Genomic DNA, 20,045 nt, shown 5'->3' on the forward strand with positions numbered 1-20,045 from the left:
GCGGTGACAGCAGTTAACTGCCCAGAGGCAGACCCTACGCGGGGAATGCGCGCCTGCGGGAGGGAGGGCAGACGCGGACACCTGTCCCTTCCGCTCCTCGGTCCTTCTCCGAGCCCCTCGTCCCAGCACCCCCGCTCGCTTTCACCCGACACCAAAGCACCGGCTGTGTGACCGCCTACCCAGCCCGAACAAAGTTTCGGGTCGCACGCTCGCTGGCCCCACAGGTGCACTGGAGTCTCTCCTTGCTCTCAAAAGAAAAAGCCCCCACCCCCACCCCCACCCCGTCCACTTTCCCTTCCCTTCCCTGGGGCTCCGCGTTCGTGGTCTCCAGGATCGCGGGTCCGCAGGCTCGGGGAGGCGGCGGCCCCGGCGTGGGCGGAGGGGGGGGCGCCCAAGGCTGCGGGAGGCGGCCGCTCCCAGCCACGCTAGCCCCGGCCCCCCGAGCCCCCGGGACCCCGCCGGCCGAGGAGGACGCCGGCAGCCAACGCAGGCCCGCACTCACCAGCTGCGGCCGCCCGGCTCAGCCCCGCTCGGCCACCGGCCCCGCCACACCACGCGCGTCCCCGGCGACGACCGCCCTGCGGTCCCGGACGCGCGCGCACGCTAGGGGCGGGACTCCCGGGCGCACGACCTCTGACCCGCGCGCGCCGGAAGCCGGCTCCGCGTCGGTCTCCCTGGCCCCGCGGTTGCCCTGACGACCGCGGGCGCCGCGGCGGGGCCGTAGCTGCAGGTGCGGAGCGGCCGGCGGGGCGGCAGCGGCCAGCCGCGAGCATGAGGAGCTGGTGTCTGTGTCAGATCTGCACCTGCGGGTAAGGAACGCGCAGCGTGGCGGCGGGCGGGGCGCGGGTGATCGGAGCCCCGTGGTGGCCGCCCCCCGGAGATGAAGGGACGTGGAAACGGCGACCGCACTCCCCGGGTCCGCACCGGCCGGCTCCCGGGTGAAACAGTTCTGCTCTTAGACTCCCTGGCCAGGTGCACACTGAACGCCGGCCGGCTGGGCGGAGGACGCTTGCGCGGGAGCGGCGGGTCCAGAGCCTGCTAAGGGGTGCGATCAGATCCCGCTGGGAGAGTGCACGCCCCCAACATCTTAGGGGGAAGGAAGGAATAGGAATAGGACGATCTGCAAGTCCATGAACTCTCAGCCCGCGCCACGCTTTCTTCCATCTCCAGCTTTCCATCCAAGCCTGACTGTAGCCCCATTCCCCTCCAAGCAGTGCCCCTTGGGGATCTGACCGACCGAGATGGGAGCAGCCTGCACCCCGAAACCCAGATTGGTCTGTGGGTCCCTGCGTGACAACCTCCCATCCCCTGTAAACACAGTCTTCTAACGCGGAGTCACTGTTGGCCCCACGGATTCGATCACTGTTTGCTAAAGAAACATTATGAGCATGTGGATTCCACGGAATCCATGAGTGACCATGTAACAGGAAGTGAGTGGAGCGGTATAAATTAAATCTTTCTGTGTTGGGATTTGGAAGTTAGTAAATCTAAGCGGATAAATCAAGATGTTAAAAGCTCATTAAAAAAAAAAAAGAAAGAAAAGAAAAAATGAAAACGCAGATGTAGCCTCCAGAAAAACTAAAAAGCAGAGATGATCGTCAGAAAGTAGTTTCTAGAGACTGGAAATGTTGGGAGAACGGGCTTTTCCGGTTTCCTTTATAAGCTTTTCAGCTTGTTTTGTTACAATGTGAATGTATGCCTTGCATGAGAAATAAAACTAAGAATAATGAGAAATTCCAGAGCTTGGACTTGATTCTTGTAACTCAGTGCACCTGTATCAGAACCTCTATGCATGACCTATGTTCCCCGTCCCTGATTGTTCCAAGAGACCATCTGCGGTCCTAAATCACTTTAGGACTTTCCCGAAGCCTCCACTGTCAGCCAGTAATCTCGAATCTCTCCACTCCTCTGACTTTGAATTTTGAATAGCCCATGACACCACCTCTCCACCCTTCCACACACTGCAATCCTTCCTGCTGCCAGCAGCCTCCATGCAAAACAGCTGATCTCTCTTATGTTCTTCCCCGGGGGTTCACTGAGTCTAGATATCCTCGCCGGTTCTGACTCATCTACAGAGTGTATGCATTTTCTTCAACCTTACCTGGGCTTGGATTGGTAGTCCTCACACATAGCCCGGAGCCCGAAATGATATGAGACCCGAGGAGCTGATTTTTCTTTTTTGTTTGCTTGGATTTTTATGTTTGTTTTGTTAAGAACTTTATCTTTTTTTTTTCTGATTATGAAATGAATATACATGAGGCACTGTATGAACATGCAAGGCAAAAAAATCTAGAATATAGTGAAAATCCCTCATCATCCTAGTCCTAGAAATAATAAATGTTCTTTAAGACTTGTTTTTGCATTCTTTAGAAGGAAAGAGAAATAGAGTGTATTATACATACTGTTCCGCAACCCACGTTTTCACTGTTTACAATCTCCGCGTCTGGCAACGGCCACGCCTTAAGATCAACCCTATTCTCTTTAACAACTACCTGCTGTTAGCTTATATGATATATTGGTCAGGGTTATTAGTCATGGACAATATAATCTACTCTTGCCTAGTCGAGGCATAAAAGAATTTATTAAGGAGTATATGCAGCTCACAGAATTGTTGGAAGAATGGAAGAAACAGTTTTCAAAGTAAGCTTTTCAGGAAAAATTTCCAAAAACTCTCACCTCAGAACTGGGCTGCCAAGGGAGCCACTGCCCCTGCCAATACCCAGGAAACAGCAACAGAGAGGCAGGCTTCAGAACCACTCCTTCCTGCCGAACCGCCCTTTCCTGCTAAAGCTGCCAGACAGGAAGCCACCTTGCAAACCAGAACGCTGCCTGACGCCTGCCTGCTCCAGCCTCTCTGTGCCTCTAACACAACCCTGCAAGCCTCTCTCCCTGCGTAGTGCTGTCCGAGAGCATCAGCTGAGCACACCCAACAGTTGAAAGCTAAATTGTACATGGGGCCTGCCTGCCAAGAGCCTGGGAAATGTTAGCTTTTCAGCTTCTTAGTATAAGAAGACACTCCAGGGGCACCTGGGTGGCTCGGTCAGTTAAGCGTCTGACTTCACTTCAGGTCAGGATCTCACCGTCGGTGAGTTCAAGCCCCGCGTCCGGCTCTCCACTGACAGCTCCGAGCCCAGAGCCTGTTTCAGATATAGCGTCTCCCTCTCTCTCTGCCCCTCTCCTGCTCGTGCTCTGTCTCTCGAAAATAAGTAAACATTAACAAAGTAAAATAAAAAAGACACTCTAAATCATTGTCAGAGGAAATACCATAATTTTTTCCACCATGAAGGATATACCATAATTTATTCATTATTTTTGTAAACACCATTGCAGAATAAACAGGTTTTTTTGTGTGTTCGTGTGTATTAGTAAAGCTTCTTTTAAATTTAGAGATTGTGTGTTTATCAAAATTCTCTGATTAAGATGCAGTTATATAAAATATTTTTGAAAGCCAAAATAATCTTTCAGTTTATTTATGTTTGCACAGGCGGCATCATTGTCCACACGGAACCACAAGGATTTATGAAAATTCTGGCACATCCTGCCCCACAACTGAATATTTGGAAAAATATCCTACATATGGCAATGTTCCTCCACCTCAGAGTCTGAAGCCCAAGCAAGAATTTCGAGCATGCCGCGGTAAAATGGAAGGGATAACGACATTTAAGTAAATATTCAGAAACGATTTGCTTTACTTTTCTCCAAGTCTTCTGGGCTTAATAAAGTTGTTTTATTCTTTAAATTGAACTATTAAGTTGATTGAAGTTGAACCAACCCAAGAAGCAAGGAACCAGTTGAGTCGCAACTTGAGAAACACAGAAAAACAAGCGTTAGGTTAGAATGGCAAACAGTGAGAAGGAAAAAGGGCAACAAAAAGCTTTATTGTTTTAACCACTTAAAATCTCTTCTAACATCTGCTGCTTTCCACTGTCTCCCAACTAGAGGAATGCAGTAGCTTCCTGTATTTTCTGTATCTCTTCTAGTGTTTACATCTCTGATCTGTTTCCTATACTTTACCCTGCAGACATGACCTCTTTAAAATCCAGTTCTAGGGGCCCGGGGTGGCTCAGTCGGTTCAGCATCCAACTTCGGCTCAGGTCGTGATCCCGCAGTCTGTGGGTTCGAGCCCCGCGACGGGCTCTGTGCTGACAGCTCGGAGCCTGGAACCTGCTTCCGATTCTGTGTCTCCCTCTCTCTCTGCCCCTCCCCCGCTCACACGCTGTCACTCTCTCTCTCTCTCTCTCTCTCTCTCTCTCTCAAAAATAAATAAACATAAAAAAAATTTTTTTAATAAAATGCAGTTCTAATCCTATCACCTCCTTGCTTAAAATACTTATGCTTTCCCATTTTATTTAATAGCCACCAAAATCCCTTTATGGTTTGGTCTGTACTTGCTTCTCTAATTTATTTTCACCGTGCTCTTTTAATGTCACATCCCTCAAGACATTTTTCATTTCTTGAAAAATCTCAGGTCTCCCTTGCCACAGAGCCTTCCGGTATATTATTTCACTTGCCTGGAAATTTCCCTCCCTTTTACCCCAGTTAATGCCCACTTAGCCTGTACGTCTCAACCTAGTTATCACTCAACCTAGTTATCACTCTGACACTGTACCCAGTTTGCAGGCTGGGTAAAAGTCCCCTATGTAAGGCCTCAAAGCATCTTAGTTATTTATCATTAACTCCATTTCAGAGGCCCACACAGGCAGGAACTGTCTATTCAAATCTTCACGTTCTATTTCCAGGAACCTAGTGGGAGGCCTGCTGGCACAGAGTAGACACTCCATGTTTATTCAGTGTTGGATAGACAAAAAGAAGTCTTCCTGACCCTGAACTTTCCATTGGGACTTAGTTGGTTTTGTTTTTGTTTTTGTTTTTTTAAGTTAATTTATTTTTCACAGAAAGTGCAGGAGTGAGGGAGGGAGAGAGAGAGAGAATCCCAAGCAGGCTCCATGCTGTCAGCACAGAGCCCCATGCGGGGCTCGATCCCACAAACTGAGATTCTGACCTGAGCCGAAATCCAGAATCGGACGCTCAACCGACTGAGTCACCGAGACGCCCCAGACTTAGCTTTTTTTTTTTTTAATTTGTTTTGTACCTTTGTCAGTGAGTTAATTCTTGTCTTTATTCTGTTAATGTGCACACCATATTCAAGGCACAATCTTAGGTGTTAAGTATAAAAATCAATAAATAGAAGTTTCTGGTGTCAGGAAACACACACATCAGATTTCTATAACTTGGGGTTTTAAAAATGCTCCGTAACCACTTTAATCTGCAGTGTTACCCGTTTTCTTCGCATTTTAGAGCCCATTCTCCTTGCATAAGCCAAGGTTGAAACCTTCGAACTCTCAGGCCCGTACTCGTGCCTCTAACATTTCGGGCCGCCCTTGAGGTAGCACTGCTTTGGTGATTGCACTCGACTTCTGTAGACGTGTGGCTCGTCCACAGATTTGAAGATCTTCCATAGTCCTCAGATACGGTGTGCTTTAGAATCATCCAGAAGGGTTAAAATTGCAGATTCCAGCGTTCCACCTGAAACCACAGGTCCCAGGAATCTGCATCTTTAACCAGCACTGCTGCTCAGTCTGTTGCCACAGATTCAGTGCAGTGGGTCAAGTACTACAGCGTCCCTGAGTGTGACGTGGGCCATGAGGGACTTGGCCCCTGTGTTGCTTACAGTCTTGTGAGGATAGCAGTCAAGAAACAAAAACTCGAGTAAATAAACAAGCTATAATTATTGAAAATGAGGTGAAGAAATAGAACAATTGAGAGAGAGCAAATGGGAATGTTGCTCATTTTTTTCTGCACCTTAACATTCTTCCTTGATGCCTTAATGATTCATAACGGAGATCTGAAATAAATGTCACAATATGCATATTTGTTGAATAAAGGTTTTGCATTTAACTAGTTCTAAATGTTAAAATTGGGAAAGAATGACATGCCATATCTTTCAGTTTTTATTTATTTTGAGAGAGAGAGAGAGAGAGAGCAGGAGTGGGGGGAAGGGCAGGGAGAGAGAGGGAGGGAGGGAGAATCCCAAGCAGGCTCCACCCCCGTCAGTGTAGCACCTGACATGGAGCTCGAACTCGGGAACTGTGAGGTTATGACCTGAGCCGAAACCAAGAGTAGGACGCTTCGCTGACTGAGCCACCCAGGCGCCCCATGCCATACCTTCCTTTAAAAAGGCAATTGTTTCATAATTCTGGTTTTGTCAGTTGACTTGATCAAGCATCCCTTAATGGTAAAAACGAAACAAAACACAACAACCAACCAACCAGAAAGACAAAAGAAAGAAAAAGAAAATGTCCCAGCTCCCAGAAGTTCCAAATATGCCCAGGCAACTATAATTTCCGTTTTTTAAATCACCGTCTGTACACTTAGTAAAACATTGGATCTTTTCTTGGTATCTTGACTGGGAATAGCAGCATTTCCGAGGGCCGCAGGCGAGGGGTTCAGAACCCTTCCTCAGCTCCCTCATGTTGACTGTCCACTAAGCAGCAACGGCTGATGGGCCGGTACGAACAATAAAGGGTCATTCTGTACTTCTCTGTAACACAGGACGGGACTGTACCGAGCAGATGTCTAGACTTGTCTCTAAGATTTTCGATGCTTTGTACAACGTCACAGCTGCAGGACGGCTAGATGTCTGCCAGGGTAGCTAGGAAGCCCGCCCCGAAGTGTGATTGTGGACACGTCGTGTGGGGCCAATCCGATGGCCGAGAGTGCATTTACCCACTACCACGTCTCCATAGACCGCTGCTTTGGGTTTGGAGGTATACTTTCTAACACTTAGCGAATCCACCTAGAGGAACTAAGACTCCTACGCTTTCTCTCCGTCATCTCCCTGATTCCTCCACTGCCTGCCCGCATTTTAGCCCGTTCCCCTCTAGCTGGCATTTGGGAAGAGCAAAGAACAACTCAGATGTCTTGAGAGTAAGAGGTATGTGATTTCTACCACTTATCCACTAAATAATATTTACTAAGCATTTGTTAGGTGTCGGGCCCTCCGCTGAGCCCCTGGCACACAGCGGTGAGCATGGGGTTCCGGCCATGATCTCTGTGCTCACAGACTCTGCAGTCCAGCGAAGGTAGCAACACATCACTGGGAAGAAGGACAAAATCGCAGCAGTGATCACGTGCGTGAAGGACAGGCACAAGGTGACTTGAGAGCCAGAATAAAAGGTTTGACTTTATCAGGGAGAAGAGAAGAGGGAGCTAAACCCCGACAGGTTGAAGCAACTGACTGAATTAAGTAGGTAAGGAAGTGCATTCCCGGCAAAGATGGCGGGCAGGGGAGGGGAGGGGGGGGGGAGAGAAGGCAATTCCTGGAGAAGGCCGCCTCCCCCTGCGGGAGGAAGCAGGTGCTGAGGCTAGCGGAGGAGGCCCCCTGCGGTTTTTGCCGTGTCCTTGGAGCCACACGAAGCCGCTGAAAGTTTCTTCTCTTGTCCACCCCCCTGTTTGCATTTGGAGGGGGTCAGGGAGATACCGGTGGGAACGACCTGATCAAACTTACAAGTGAGAGGATCCCTTTGGGTGCAACGTGAGACCAGACTGGAGAGAAGCTAATAGGTTTGAACAGGGATTAGGAAAGCTTGGGCCGTTCTGGTAGCGCCACGGAGGAGGAAATGGTGGGGTCTGCGAGAGATTCGGAGGCCGCGCTGACAGGAGAGCTGAGGCCTGACGGTGAGTCCTGGCTTTCCGACTGTGCAGCTCAAGTCGCCGGGATGCCTTTCGCTAAATAGGGAACAAGTGTTCAGTGTTGCTTATGGACACACACAGAAAGTAGTGATTAGTACACGACGGTTTAAACAACTAAAATGAGTGACACGGGAGAGTCCAGAAGAGAAGAAAGCAATTTTGAAAACTTGTAGTAATAATAAATAGTAGTGGCTAACGTATTGCCCTCACTGGGCACCAAGCTCTCGTAAATATGTGTGCGTGCACGCCTGTACATGTGCCAGTTCTGAAATAACCCTGTGAGGTACATGGCGTGATCGGCCCATTTTATATGTCAGGAAACTGGGGCACAGGCAGGTTAACCGAGTTGTCCAAGGTCACGCATCTCGTGAATGACAGAGCCGGGATTCGGACCCAGGGAGTCTGATCACGCTGGGTCTGTCACCTCCCTTCCGCGCAGCCAACCCAAGTGTCTGCAGCTCTCCTTCTGCCCCATGAGGTTACGTGATGCCCAGGGTGGCCGCATCGCCACACAGCTCCCATCTGTGGCAAGGGCTTCTGGGAGGTCCAGTGATGAGACAGAATCACATCCATACTATGAATGCGGTTTAAGGCTGAAGTCCAGAGTTCAGGTGTTAATTATCCACGTAACTGATGATTCAATAGTAAGCAGGAAGATCTTATGATCTAGAAGAAAGCATGCCCAAATAGCTTAGTCTTCAAGTAGGATTTGGACAAAGTGGACCCAGGGGGTAGATTTTAGATTCATGAGATCCGAAAATTTCCTTCTAGGTTAGAAAAAAATTCTGTTACTTAAAGATTTTATTTATGTAAGATCCAGTCAACTGAAGATCCATTGTAATGATGTTTTGAAAACCAGGATTTTTGACATATTTTTTCTTAACGTATTTAGTCACTGGATAGGACATAAAGGAATTATTTCTCTCAAGTGGTTTATCAACTGCCACCATTTTAATATCTTCTTAGACTTTTCAAATGAAAAAAAAAAGCCTTGAAAATTTCAATACTGCGTCGAGATAATGATTATTTCTAATTAAGAAACTGTGAGGCTATGTTTCAAATTTATATGTTTCAGATCGGATTATCGTCCTTACGAAATAGTCAAACAGCCTCGCCAGGTACCAGAAGAATATAAACCAAAACAGGGGGAGATTGATCTTGGCACTACGTACAAACGGGATTTCAATTCTTACAAAGCGCAGCCTGTGGCCATCGTCCGGCCTTTGGAGAGACAACAAGCTAAACAAGGAAAGTTGGACACTGTCCCAACCTATAAAGGTAACTTGGCATTTCAAAAATGAAGGAGCCAAAAAACCTAAACTCGCTTCTATCCCACGTCAAATCATAATTTGGTGTGTGGCCAAACTTAGCTCAGGAGAACCTTTTTTGGCTTTGGTCAAAGCAGCACTGTATAGTGAAGAAAGACCATTTGCCTCATCGAGAGTTAAAAGACCTGGGTTTCTTTCCAAATGTAGCCACTTAATTCACGTTCTCTGTCTAAAAACACATACAGTTGAGCCAGGTCCCCGTATGTGTGGATTCTTCTCCAGAAATACAGTCCAGCCCAGCCCTGCAAATGTATTATCCCTTCCTTATGATTCTTTGAATCACACTTTTTCTCCGGCTTATACTTCGTTGTAAGAGCATAACACAGAATACATGTGACATACAAAATATACATTGACTGTGGATGTATAGGAACCTTAACTACTGTTAACCGTCGTTAAGGTTTCCGGCCAACAGTAGGCCATTAGTTGTTCTGGGAGTCAAAGTTATGTGCAGAGTTTTGACTGTGCAGGGGGGGGTCAGTGCCCCTAACCCCTGTGTTGTTCAAGGGTCAAGCGTAAAAGCAAAGGCTGCCAGTGAACAAGCATTGTATCATCCTTGTCGCATTGGGCCACGGTTACTTGGCACCGTTCCTTTCCTGCAATTCCAGAATGAGCTGAAACTCTACCGAGCGGACTGGAGTCTTTGAGAAGGTCAAGTAAAGAGCGACGCCCTTCACCACTTAAGTTCTGAGCCCACTGAAAGCAAAAGAGCAGATGCAGAACCAAATATTCCCTTTCGAGTGGCAAGGGCTAGGGTGAAGAACAAGGCTTAGATCTGGGCACAGATGCCTCCTGATACTGAACTCAGAACAAAATCGGCTTATCCATCCGGGGACAATGGTGGTGCACCGCTTAGGGAACTTACTCCTCTAAGGCTTCTAGCGGGGACAAAGTGTGATGACACCTTCTCTCTGTGGGCCGCTGACTTAGAAGAGTAAGAGGCTGGACAGTGTATGGCTAGTTTCTTTCCAAAAACCAAGTTGATTTTAAAATACTCTATTGCTTTTGGGGAACGGGGTCTTTCTTTTTAAAGCCTATCTTGTTAGTACACATTCTTTCCACATTTTTTCTTGATAACGTAACTGCGTTTTTAAGCTGATATCTTTTTCGTTAGTTAGGTGATATAGCTGAATGGTATGTCCTCAGATAAAACCCCTTTGTAACAGTGATGTCACCCACAATGAAAGCAACGGTTTATAGTATAAATGGGCAATAGCTGAAGGTCTATGTGTTCTTCAAATATCCCCCTCACCAGTTCGATGCGTAGGTAAGTGCCTGTTATCAGTACTCTAGGATCTACGTGTAAGGAGGTCGGGGGCAACGTGCTTTCTGTCTTTTAAGCTGCGATCACGTAAGATGCTACCCAAACATTAAAACGAAGTTTTAAGACAATGTGTATGGTGAATAAGTATATTGTTATAATGCAATATAGCATCTAGCGATTGCAGATCTGAATTTACTGGTATGCAGAGGAGGTCATGTGCTGCATAACAAGGTGATGTAGAAGGTACTTGATGAAAATGACTGGGTCTTTTAACAACCATGGTAAGATTTTTCTTTTCTTTTTCCTACAAGATCGATGGAAAAATACCACTAATATTGATATTCCTTGAGGTTGTGACTATTACACATAACACACACACACACACACACACACACACACTGGTTCTAGCTTCTCATTACCTGGGTTTCCTGTAGATTTCCACACTTTCACCCCCATAAGCCAATGCTAAGGATTCCTGGGGTCCCTCTGGTTTTCTCACTTCTGATCTTTCCTAGTGAGGAGAGGTTATTTTTGTATTTCCAGGCTTGGGAGCATGAGACCATAAATGTTAAGGGCCGAGGCAGAACTCATCATTCTGTGTGATGATTGTATTGCAGGTTTTACAGACACCTATTTAGGGACAGGTGTGTAGCTGACAAGAAATCACAATGACAAGAGACCCTCTCGCTATTCATCGAGAATCAGACAACAGAGGAAAGACACAAGTGGGATACGATAAAGAGAAAGGAAGAAAAAAGCCTGTAGGGTGGTGGCGAGAAGGGTAACATCTAGTTCTGGAGATGTAGTTCTATGAGACAGGCTACTCTCAGAAATGCATCTGCCCCCAGAAGCCTCACTTTAGAAGGTCATTTATATTAAAACATAGATGATGAAAATAGGCCAGTGTTTGATTTGATAAATGTTTTCAGGATTTCTCTGCTCTGTGCTAGCCACTGTAGGGAATACAGAGATCCGAATCAAACATAGTTGTTCACAAGTAGAAACTTTATGGTTGAGGAAAAAAAGCAATAGTAGCATAAAAAATTAAATAGCTTTAGTATAAATAAATAATACGTGTTATTGGGGTACTGGGGCAGCTCATTTGGCTGAGTGTCTGACTCTTGAACTTGTCTCAGGTCATGATCTCATGGTTCATGACTTCAAGCCCGGTGTTGGGCTCTGTGTTGACAGCACGAAGCCTGCTTGGGATTCTCTCTCTCTCTCCCCACCCCCTCAAAATAAATAAACTTAAAAAAATGTATGTGTTATTACTAGGGAGGAGGATAATTCACTGGAAAATTGATGGAACAACTCATGCTTCAAAAATTTAGACTGAGCAACATCACACTTCAGGCCAGCCCAGGAATGTATCAGAGACTAGTAAGTACTGGTCTACAGGAAAGGGAAGGACATCACAAAAACTAGGGTGAAATGAGCAAAAACGCAGAAAGCCAGAAAAATACCATGGTTGTTGGGTAAACATCAGAGGAGGAAATGCGAGATTGGGGTCTAATTCTAGAAATGTAGTTGGAGATCAGATTGTGAAGCCTTGATCACAGACTGAGGTGCTTAACATTTTTATCATAGCTACTAAAAGTGGGTGAGTTCTGTTTCCAGGTAGGCTATAGTGAATGGCAGACCGCATCATTTCCACTTCAACAGCTAAAGATCTGTATAAACTATTTATTTGTTTGTTTATTTATTATTTATTTATTTATTTATTTATTTATTTATTTATTTATAAATGTTTGTTTATTCTTGAGAGAGACAGAGACAGAGTGCGAGCAGGGGAGGGGCAGAGAGTGAGGGAGACACAGAATCCAAAGCAGGCTCCAGGCTCTGAGCTGTCAGCACAGAGCCCGACGTGGGGCTCGAACCCACAAATCTTGAGATCATGACCCGAGCCGAAGTTGGACACTTAACCGACTGAGCCACCCAGGTGCCCCTGTTACTATTATTTTTAATGTTTATTTTTGAGAGAGAGAGAGACAGAGTGCAAGCAACGGAGGGGCAGAGAGAGACGGAGACAGAATCTGAAGCAGACTCCAAGCTCTGAGCTGTCAGCACAGAGCCCAACATGGGGCTCGAACTCACAAGTCATAAGATCATACCTGAGCTGAAGTCAGACTCAAATAATTGAGCCACCCAGGCCCCCCTATGTATAAATTTTTTAACTGGAAAAAAAAACCTTTTTTTAATGGCATTAGACAGCTGTGAAAGGAAAGAACTAAAATTCCAGAGATGCTGCATGCCTTCCTAGGTGAACTAAGATAGCTGTTTACATCTCTTGGACCATTTGTCAAATCCAGGCCAAGGCTGAAGACTGGGCTTGGCATAAGCAGAAAGACTCTGCTGGGAGAAGGGAATCCAGTGGAGCGCCTGATATGTGGGCTTGAAATGACAAGCTGGAATCTATAAGTCCTCCAGATGTATGGCTGGTTTTCCTTGTGGAGTGTTTGCAGAGTGTTTCAGGGGCATGGTGGGCTAGGAGACTCGGGCAGAAAGAATCCCACAGAAGTATCCCACAGTTGTACTTGGGAGTAGGTGCTTCGGAAACAAAGTCCCACGGAATGAGGGCTCTACCACAAACACACCACAGTTCTTGTCCTTGACACACTTGTATCTAAAGGAAGACCACGTCTAACTAAAAGTGCCTCTGAGCACCAACCTAGCTCAGTTCCTGATTGGATCAAGGTGATCGGCCTAACACTGAAAAAAGCAAGCTTTCTCCTGTTGAAAATAACATTGATTTCAATGTCTATGGCTTTCTTATATGTGACATCTAGCACTTGGTAAAATATGAGACCTAAGAAGAACCAGAATATATTTGGAGATATGGTCAAGAAATTTCCAAAACTGATGAAAGAACCAAGCCACAGATTCAAGAAGCTCAACAAATCCCCAAATAGATAAATACAAAGAATACCACAGCTAGGCAATTATCATCAAACTTCTGAAAATGAAGCGAAGATGAATTCTTAAAAGTAGCAAAACTATACATTATTCACAAAAAGAAAAATCAGAAACATACCTAACTTTTCATCTGAACCTATGGAATCCAGAAGATAATGGGATGACATCTTTAAAGTGTTGAAAGGAAAAAAAGAACCAATAACTTTAAACCCAATGAATCCCAGATTTTTACATCTAATGAAAATATATTTCAAAAAATATGGCAAAATAAAAAATTTTTTGGAAAACAACAACAACAGCAACAAACTCAAAGAATCTGTTAGTAACAGACCCATACTACAAAAAGTAGTAAAGAATTTCTTTGGGTGGAAGGAACATGATTCTAGAGGGCAGCATGAAACGCAGGAAGGAATGAAACACACAGAAAGGTTAACTATGTGGGTAAATATAAGAGAATACCGACCTTTCAAAGTCACAATAATAATTATATTATGTATTTTTATATAAATATGGAAGTAAAATATAGCACAAAAGACAGCATGAGGGTGTAAATGGCATTAAACTGTTGAAAGTTTCTTCCACTGTTCTAGAAGGGGTAAAAATATCAATTTAAGGTCAAGTAGGTCCAAAAGATCCCCTAATAGGACAAAAATGCATTTTCATTCTAAAAATATGTGAAGTTTGGGACACCTGGGTGACTCAATCGGCTAAGGGTCTGACTTTGGCCCAGGTCATCATCTCACTGCTCGTAAGTCTGAGTCCCACGTCAGGCTCTGTGCTGACAGCTCAGAGCCTGGAGCCTGCTTTGGATTGTGTGTCTCCCTCTGTCTCTCTGCCCCTCCCCACTCACTCTCTCTCTCTCTCTCTCTCTCTCTCTCTCTCTCTCTCAAAAAATAAACATTAAAAAAATTTTTTTAAAAATACACGAAGTTATAATTAAAGTGCTAATGGAGAAAATGGAATAATAAAAATACCCTTTATCTAAAACAAGGCAGAAAATAAGGGGTAAGGGAACAAAGGACATGTGGGAACAATCAAAAGCAAACAACAATATAGTCAACTTAAACTCAACTAGACCATTCACTACATTAAGTGTAAATGAAATAAAATTTCAATTAACACTTCAAGATTGATTTTTCAGTTTGAGCATACTAAGTTTCAGTTTACCTCTTGAAATAGGGATATCTAGTAGAAAGATATATATGTGGGTTTGGTGTTTGAAAGGAAGTCTGGAATGGAGATTCACTTCTGGAAATCATCAGCTTCCAGGTAGTATTAAAACCATGGGACTTCTTTGATGATATACAGATTGAGAAAGAAATGCTCAGGATGGAGCTCCCTGGCTTTGTAAAAGTTGTTTCCAAGTCCTTGGTGCCATAAGATGCCACAGGGAACAGGTTCCAAAGTACCAAGGAAAAGAACTAGCATGTGCAACTCAGGACTTTTGTTCTCAAAGAGGAACCTAGAACAGCTCATTATATAAGGATGGGGATGGAGCTCTACATTCAAACATGGATGGTGGGCAAACACATGGATGTAAAGCTGATCAGAAGAGAGCAAGTGGCTAGAAATCAAAAGAATGAGCAGAGGAAACAGAATTTCCCTTATCTAACCAGGGCAATACCGCAGTTGCCAAAGGACCAGACTGCACTGTTAGATATGCATGGCACTACATTTGTCCTTTCTATCAGTGTCACAAGACATGAAAAATAGATTATATTAATAAATATTACGTTTTAAAGGTGTTGCTTGAACATTATCAATAAATACTCCAGAATGAACAATCAATATTCCATGCATATGAGCATAGGCCTATGTATAAAAGGAAAATCAATTTTCTGCAGTTATCTGCAACCGATATCCATGGTAATGTGTGCTGTGAAGTCTTGTGTTTCGGTCTCCAAATTCTTGCTTCCCTTTTGAAAACTGAAGCTCGTTTGGCAAGGGAGAACTACCCTCTTCTATTTAGTTTCTTTTTTCTTTTTTGAAATTAACATCTTTTTCTCAGTCATTTTGGCAGCAAGGTCGAACTACAGACCTTCAATAGCACCCTACGATTTCCTTCTAGTTTGTGAAAAAGTGTTATAATTTTATACTTGACATTGCAAACAACAGAGATTCGTTCATGGTGCCTCAAGGAAAAGAGAGTTTCCCGTGACCTGGTAGCGGAAAGCCATCGGGTACAGAGGAAGCTTGAGGGCGGAGCTACTCCCTCCCTCCCCCCTCTCTGCCAGAGCCCCATGGGTTCTATTACAGCCTCTTCACTTCTCTGCATGCATCTGCTCTGACTGCCACTCTACTACCTGGGCTCCTCTGTCTACTTATCAATTCTGTTGCCCTACAGGTGGATTTTGAAGTCTTCGGCTTACCATAGCTCTCCAATTCTATCCACTACATGGCATCCTTGTAGATTCATCTCTCGCTTTTATCTGGCTCCATGTTTTCAAATTTGGGTTCACAAGGACAAGAATTGCTTACCCAGCTCGTCTCTTCTGGCCAGGCTGTTTTCTAGATCCCTACTAGCCCACAGATGATCTGCTCTCAGGCCAGGCATCCACTCTCATCCAAACACCAGTACTTGATGAGATGGAAGTGATCGTTTGGTCCCAAAGTTGGCCACTGTGGCAGAACTGTTTGTGAATGAGGAATTCCTCTCTCCAAAGGAGGTATCCCCATAAAAAGCATTTGAGTTTTGGCCTTTCCAATAGACACTGCATGGACTGTGGCCTAGACTCTTATATGTTAGCTTGTATGACTTCTGTCTTTTATAAATTAGTCTTCAGTGTACATCTTTTTTGGGTAAGGTCAATTCCACAGTATTTCTTTTTTTTAATGTTCATTTTTGAGAGACAGAGACAGAGCATGAGCAGGGGAGGGGCAGAGAGAGGAAGGCACAGAATCCGAAGCAGGCTCCAGGCTCCGAGCTGTCAGCACAGAGCCCAACGCGGGGCTTGAACTCATGAGCTGTGAGATCATGGCCTGAGCTGAAGTCGGACGTTCAACCGACTGAGCCACCCAGGCACCCCATTTTCCACAGTGTTTCTTATCTTACTACCTTTCTCATCTAGAAATAGAAAAACTAAATAACCCTCAGTTGAAATGTAAGTACTTCAGTTTCCCATCCATGGTCTAGGTAGGCTGCAAGAAGCAGAATTTAGGCATTTAACGCTAAATCTCAGACTTAGCTCTGAGGTTCACTTGTAAATTCTACATACAGTTTCTGACATGTTTGAAAGCACTCATTTCAGGCCTCTGGCCTCTAGATGGCCCCCTATCTTTGGGGAATGACGTGAAGTCCATTTCCTGAGAAGTTAAAGTTGAATCCGATGAACTTTCTGGGATAGTACAAGTTATTCTGTATCTTTGCTCAGGGAGTCCTGTTCCTAAAGTATAATGGAATTGAAATTCTCTCTCCTTTGAGGAGTCCCTCCGAAACCAAGGAATAACACCCACGTCACTTTTGCCCACACATCGGGGCCTTTGATTTCATGTTAATCCCTAGATTTTATGGTTTCCTTTAGCATTTCTTGAGTTATAGTGAAAACCCCAAGCAGTTCCTGGAAAACACAACCATAATCTCCTAAACTCTGCCTTTATCCAAAACACAGGCTTTCAAAAACTATCAACAATCCGGCTCAGATGTTCCATTCCCTTTTTGCGTATTCAGGTAAGTCTAGAAGTAGAAAGTTATATGTACCAAAGTGGGATGATAGAAGAGGCAGGTGAACATGAAGAAGAGACAAACCAGGGGAACCTGAGCAACTTCATACTCGATTATTGTCCAGATTTATGAAGGAAATGAAAAGATGTTTGGCAATGAGAGAAGTAAGCGAGCCATGATTTTTAGAAGATGGTTGTTTTCTTCAGTATTTTAAGATGCTCTCTTTTTTATTTTCAAGATGATTACAGAGCTTGGGACATTCAGAAAACGGACCTTTATAAACCAGAGCAAACTTATCATCCCCCCGCCGTGAAATTTGGAAATTCAACTACGTTTCAGGATGATTATGTTCCTCGGGAGATACAGCCTCGGCAAAGCTTTAAACCCAGCCCTGTGATCAAACGTTCTACCGTCCCTTTTAATGGTGACACAAGTCACCGCCTTGACTATGTACCTTATCAGCTAGAATTCAAGTTTTCAAGGCCAAAAGAGGTTTACAAGCCAACCGCCCAACCCTTTGAGGATCTCACAACTCACCGGTATGACTTTCAGGGCCTTGTTGGCGAATCTGCCAAACTCTGCAGACCTCCATACACCAGAGTGACCCAAAATGCTCATTTTGAAGGAAGCACCGAATTCCGCGAAAGCTTTCAACCATGGGAAATCCCACCACCTGCAGTCAAGAAAACACCAGAGTATGTCCCTCCCCCAGGCACCATGCAGTTAAACAGCACAAGCCATCTTGACTACGTTCCCTATCAGACCAAACGTGTTGTTCCCATCAGGCCAGTCTCTCAGAAAAGAAATAACAACTTTCCTTTTCAAGGAAAAAGCACCACAAAGGAAGATTTTCCAGCCTGGGAAAGCTGTCGTCAAGGACTTATTAAGAAGCAGCAGCAGATTCCCAACCCATCTGGAAAATTTGATGGTTGGACCACTTTCAGGTCTCACTATGTGCCACATGAGCTGAATCCAACACAGAGCTGCAAACCCGTGCACGCTCCCGTGAAGAGTTCTGCTCCATTCGATGACACAACCATGTACTGTCTAGAGTACACACCAAAGAAGCGGGAAATCTGCCCCGCTAGCTTTCCCTCTCCTCCGGGTTATATCTTTGAAAACACAAATTCTCGAGGTCATCGCTTCTTCCGCAAGATCACACCCACGGTGGAGGCCTCCTAATCATCAAACCACGTTTGAAAGGAAGCTAACAGGATATTGGTTTTCTAAAGGCAAAGCCAATTTTTTTGGTAGTGAAAATAATTGAGGGGAGAGGTAAAAGAAATCATTTTAAAAGTTTAAACAAGAAAACTGGAAAATTACTTATGGGAAGTGAGGCCCTTAAAATCTATTTTGTATTGATCTCTCACCAAGATTGTTCTCTACTCTGCTATTCTGAAAATTGAATAACGGGCATTCCCACCTGAACTATTTTGATCCCCAACCTACCGTTTGGTCGCTTGTCTCTGATCGATTATCCTTTACACTTATGCTTTTAATTAAGACAATTACATGGTCACTCACAACCTGGTTATCATGTGTCAAGTGCACTGGGACCGTCCAGCACACCTCTGACCACGACACGTGGATTCCTCATCCGGGACGACGGTCTTCATCTCAGACTTGGGATGACTACACTGCTCCTCACCATGCTCAAGTCCGTAAGAGGAGCTGCCGTGTGACCAGCAATGGCTCTGCGCACGGGGAATCAAGGCTCTGAGTTCGGGTTCCAGTGACAACAGTTTCTATTTGCGACACCCTAGGCCAGTGACGGGTGTCTCTGAGCCCCAGCGTCCCCATGTGTAAAAGGACATTTGCTCTGCTCAGCTCACAAACATCGTTTCGAGCATCAGGGCAGATGGTTCATCGAAACCCAAAAGTCAAAGTGCCAAACAAGTGTCAGAGATTGTTACGAAGTCCCTCAATCTCTCTTTTGAACCTGCTTTCTCCTTTTCCAAACGAGGGTCATTACCTCCTCAACACTCACTTTCTGGCCGGAGGCAAGGATTGGAAAATGACCAAATTTGCTTTGAGCTTATGAGGAGTAAGCTTTCTGAGTCTTGTCCTCAACCAAGCGCCTGAGAACCCGTTACAGAGCATAGAGAGCTTGGACTAGGAGAGTCACGTGGTTTGAAAGACAGTATTTGTAGGAAGGAAAACACTGTGTGTTCGAGTAGTTTTAGGAATGACCGATGGCTCTGAAGAATCTTCAGGGTAACCCCGGGTCATGACGTACCTAATTGCCATGCCTGGAGTCATGGTTCAGAAGCAGCAGCAGGCTCAGTCTGGGGCATAATTATGTCCTTCTCCAGCGTGAGCTAAGCGCTAAGAAGGGAGGGAAAGAATGATGTCAGTGCGTGAAGCAGAAAGAACATATTGCATTTATAAATGCTGAAAATTTCCTAACGAATTAAACTCCTGTTTTTATTTTTTCCTTGCTTGGTGATTGCATTAGGGGAGAGTATGATTTATCACGAAGTGTAGTCTTTTGTAGCTTTAGAATTCTTTCAAACTATGTGCTTGAGAATAGGTCCACCAGTGTTTGGTTCAAATGTTTATTTGAAAGTAGCTCGTGTGTATGTACGTTTGTATTGATTAGTGAAAATTATGACCTGTAGAATTCTGTATTTATGCAACATTAATAAAGCATCAATAAAATGCATTTTCATGAAGTCATTTCTGCACAAAATTTTCTCTGGAAAAGAGGCCTTTGTCATGAGCTCTTACCTAGGTTAACCTGTACATAACTAGATATTCTTACCTTTGTAATAAAAAACATGATTATATACTCAAAATGAAAAAATTAGAAAATATGATAGCACTCTCATCCTGGCCCATTTTCTGATGCTGGACATGCAAATCCCCCTGTAATCTAATGGGGGTGGTCTCTTCCCTGGACAAAGGCTCCCCATAGTAAACTTACCCTGGGGTTTCCCGTGGCAATGTGACTTGGGCTGAGGACACAGAGCTGAATAATGGTGTCTCCCCGTGATCTAACACCCAATAGAATAGGCGTGAATAAGACATTGGAAGAGAGGACACATGGGCCACTTAGCCTGGGAATTCGGCGAAAGCTCCTTTAAGGAGAGGACAGCTGAGCTGAATCTGGAACGGTGAGCGGGCACTTGCCAGGTCAGGAAAAGCAGGACAGCGGGAACAGCATGAACGCAGGTACAGAGTGATCTCC

General features: G+C 44.9%; 2 protein-coding genes across 6 annotated transcripts in view; one reads left to right on the forward strand and one right to left on the reverse strand.

Annotated features, from left to right (window-relative positions):
- The window catches only part of EFL1 (elongation factor like GTPase 1), a 122,953-nt gene extending 122,305 nt beyond the window's left edge, over positions 1–648 (reverse strand). For all 4 annotated transcript variants that reach the window (XM_023254828.2, XM_045058728.1, XM_023254827.2 and 1 more), the window contains exon 1: positions 503–648. The gene's annotated coding sequence lies outside the window, so the exon portion shown is untranslated. The remainder of the gene's footprint in view (positions 1–502) is intronic.
- On the forward strand, positions 604–19,520 carry SAXO2 (stabilizer of axonemal microtubules 2). 2 transcript variants are annotated; one of them, XM_019831795.3, is made up of 4 exons: positions 604–809; positions 3,485–3,664; positions 8,768–8,970; positions 17,097–19,520. In XM_019831795.3, the coding sequence occupies exons 1-4, from the start codon at positions 772–774 to the stop codon at positions 18,038–18,040; spliced, it is 1,365 nt and encodes a 454-aa protein (XP_019687354.2). In that variant the 5' UTR covers positions 604–771; the 3' UTR covers positions 18,041–19,520. The 2 variants fall into 2 exon arrangements, with proteins under 2 accessions (XP_019687354.2, XP_023110597.2); XM_023254829.2 differs by lacking the exons at positions 604–809; positions 3,485–3,664 and adding an exon at positions 16,806–16,864 and having other exon boundaries at positions 8,868–8,970.
- The last annotated feature ends 525 nt before the right edge of the window (positions 19,521–20,045 follow it).

This window comes from Felis catus, chromosome B3 (assembly GCF_018350175.1).
Source record: "Felis catus isolate Fca126 chromosome B3, F.catus_Fca126_mat1.0, whole genome shotgun sequence".
NCBI classification, from domain to species: Eukaryota; Metazoa; Chordata; class Mammalia; order Carnivora; family Felidae; genus Felis; species Felis catus.

What these genes read in the sequence shown, in the direction of transcription:
- SAXO2 (XM_019831795.3), top strand. Translation starts at nt 772, where the DNA reads ATGAGGAGCTGGTGTCTGTGTCAGATCTGCACCTGCGG. An exon ending in GAAGGGATAACGACATTTAA is followed by an intron (nt 3,665 to 8,767) that starts GTAAATATTCAG and finishes TATATGTTTCAG; the next exon opens with ATCGGATTATCGTCCTTACG. An exon ending in CACTGTCCCAACCTATAAAG is followed by an intron (nt 8,971 to 17,096) that starts GTAACTTGGCAT and finishes TTTATTTTCAAG; the next exon opens with ATGATTACAGAGCTTGGGAC.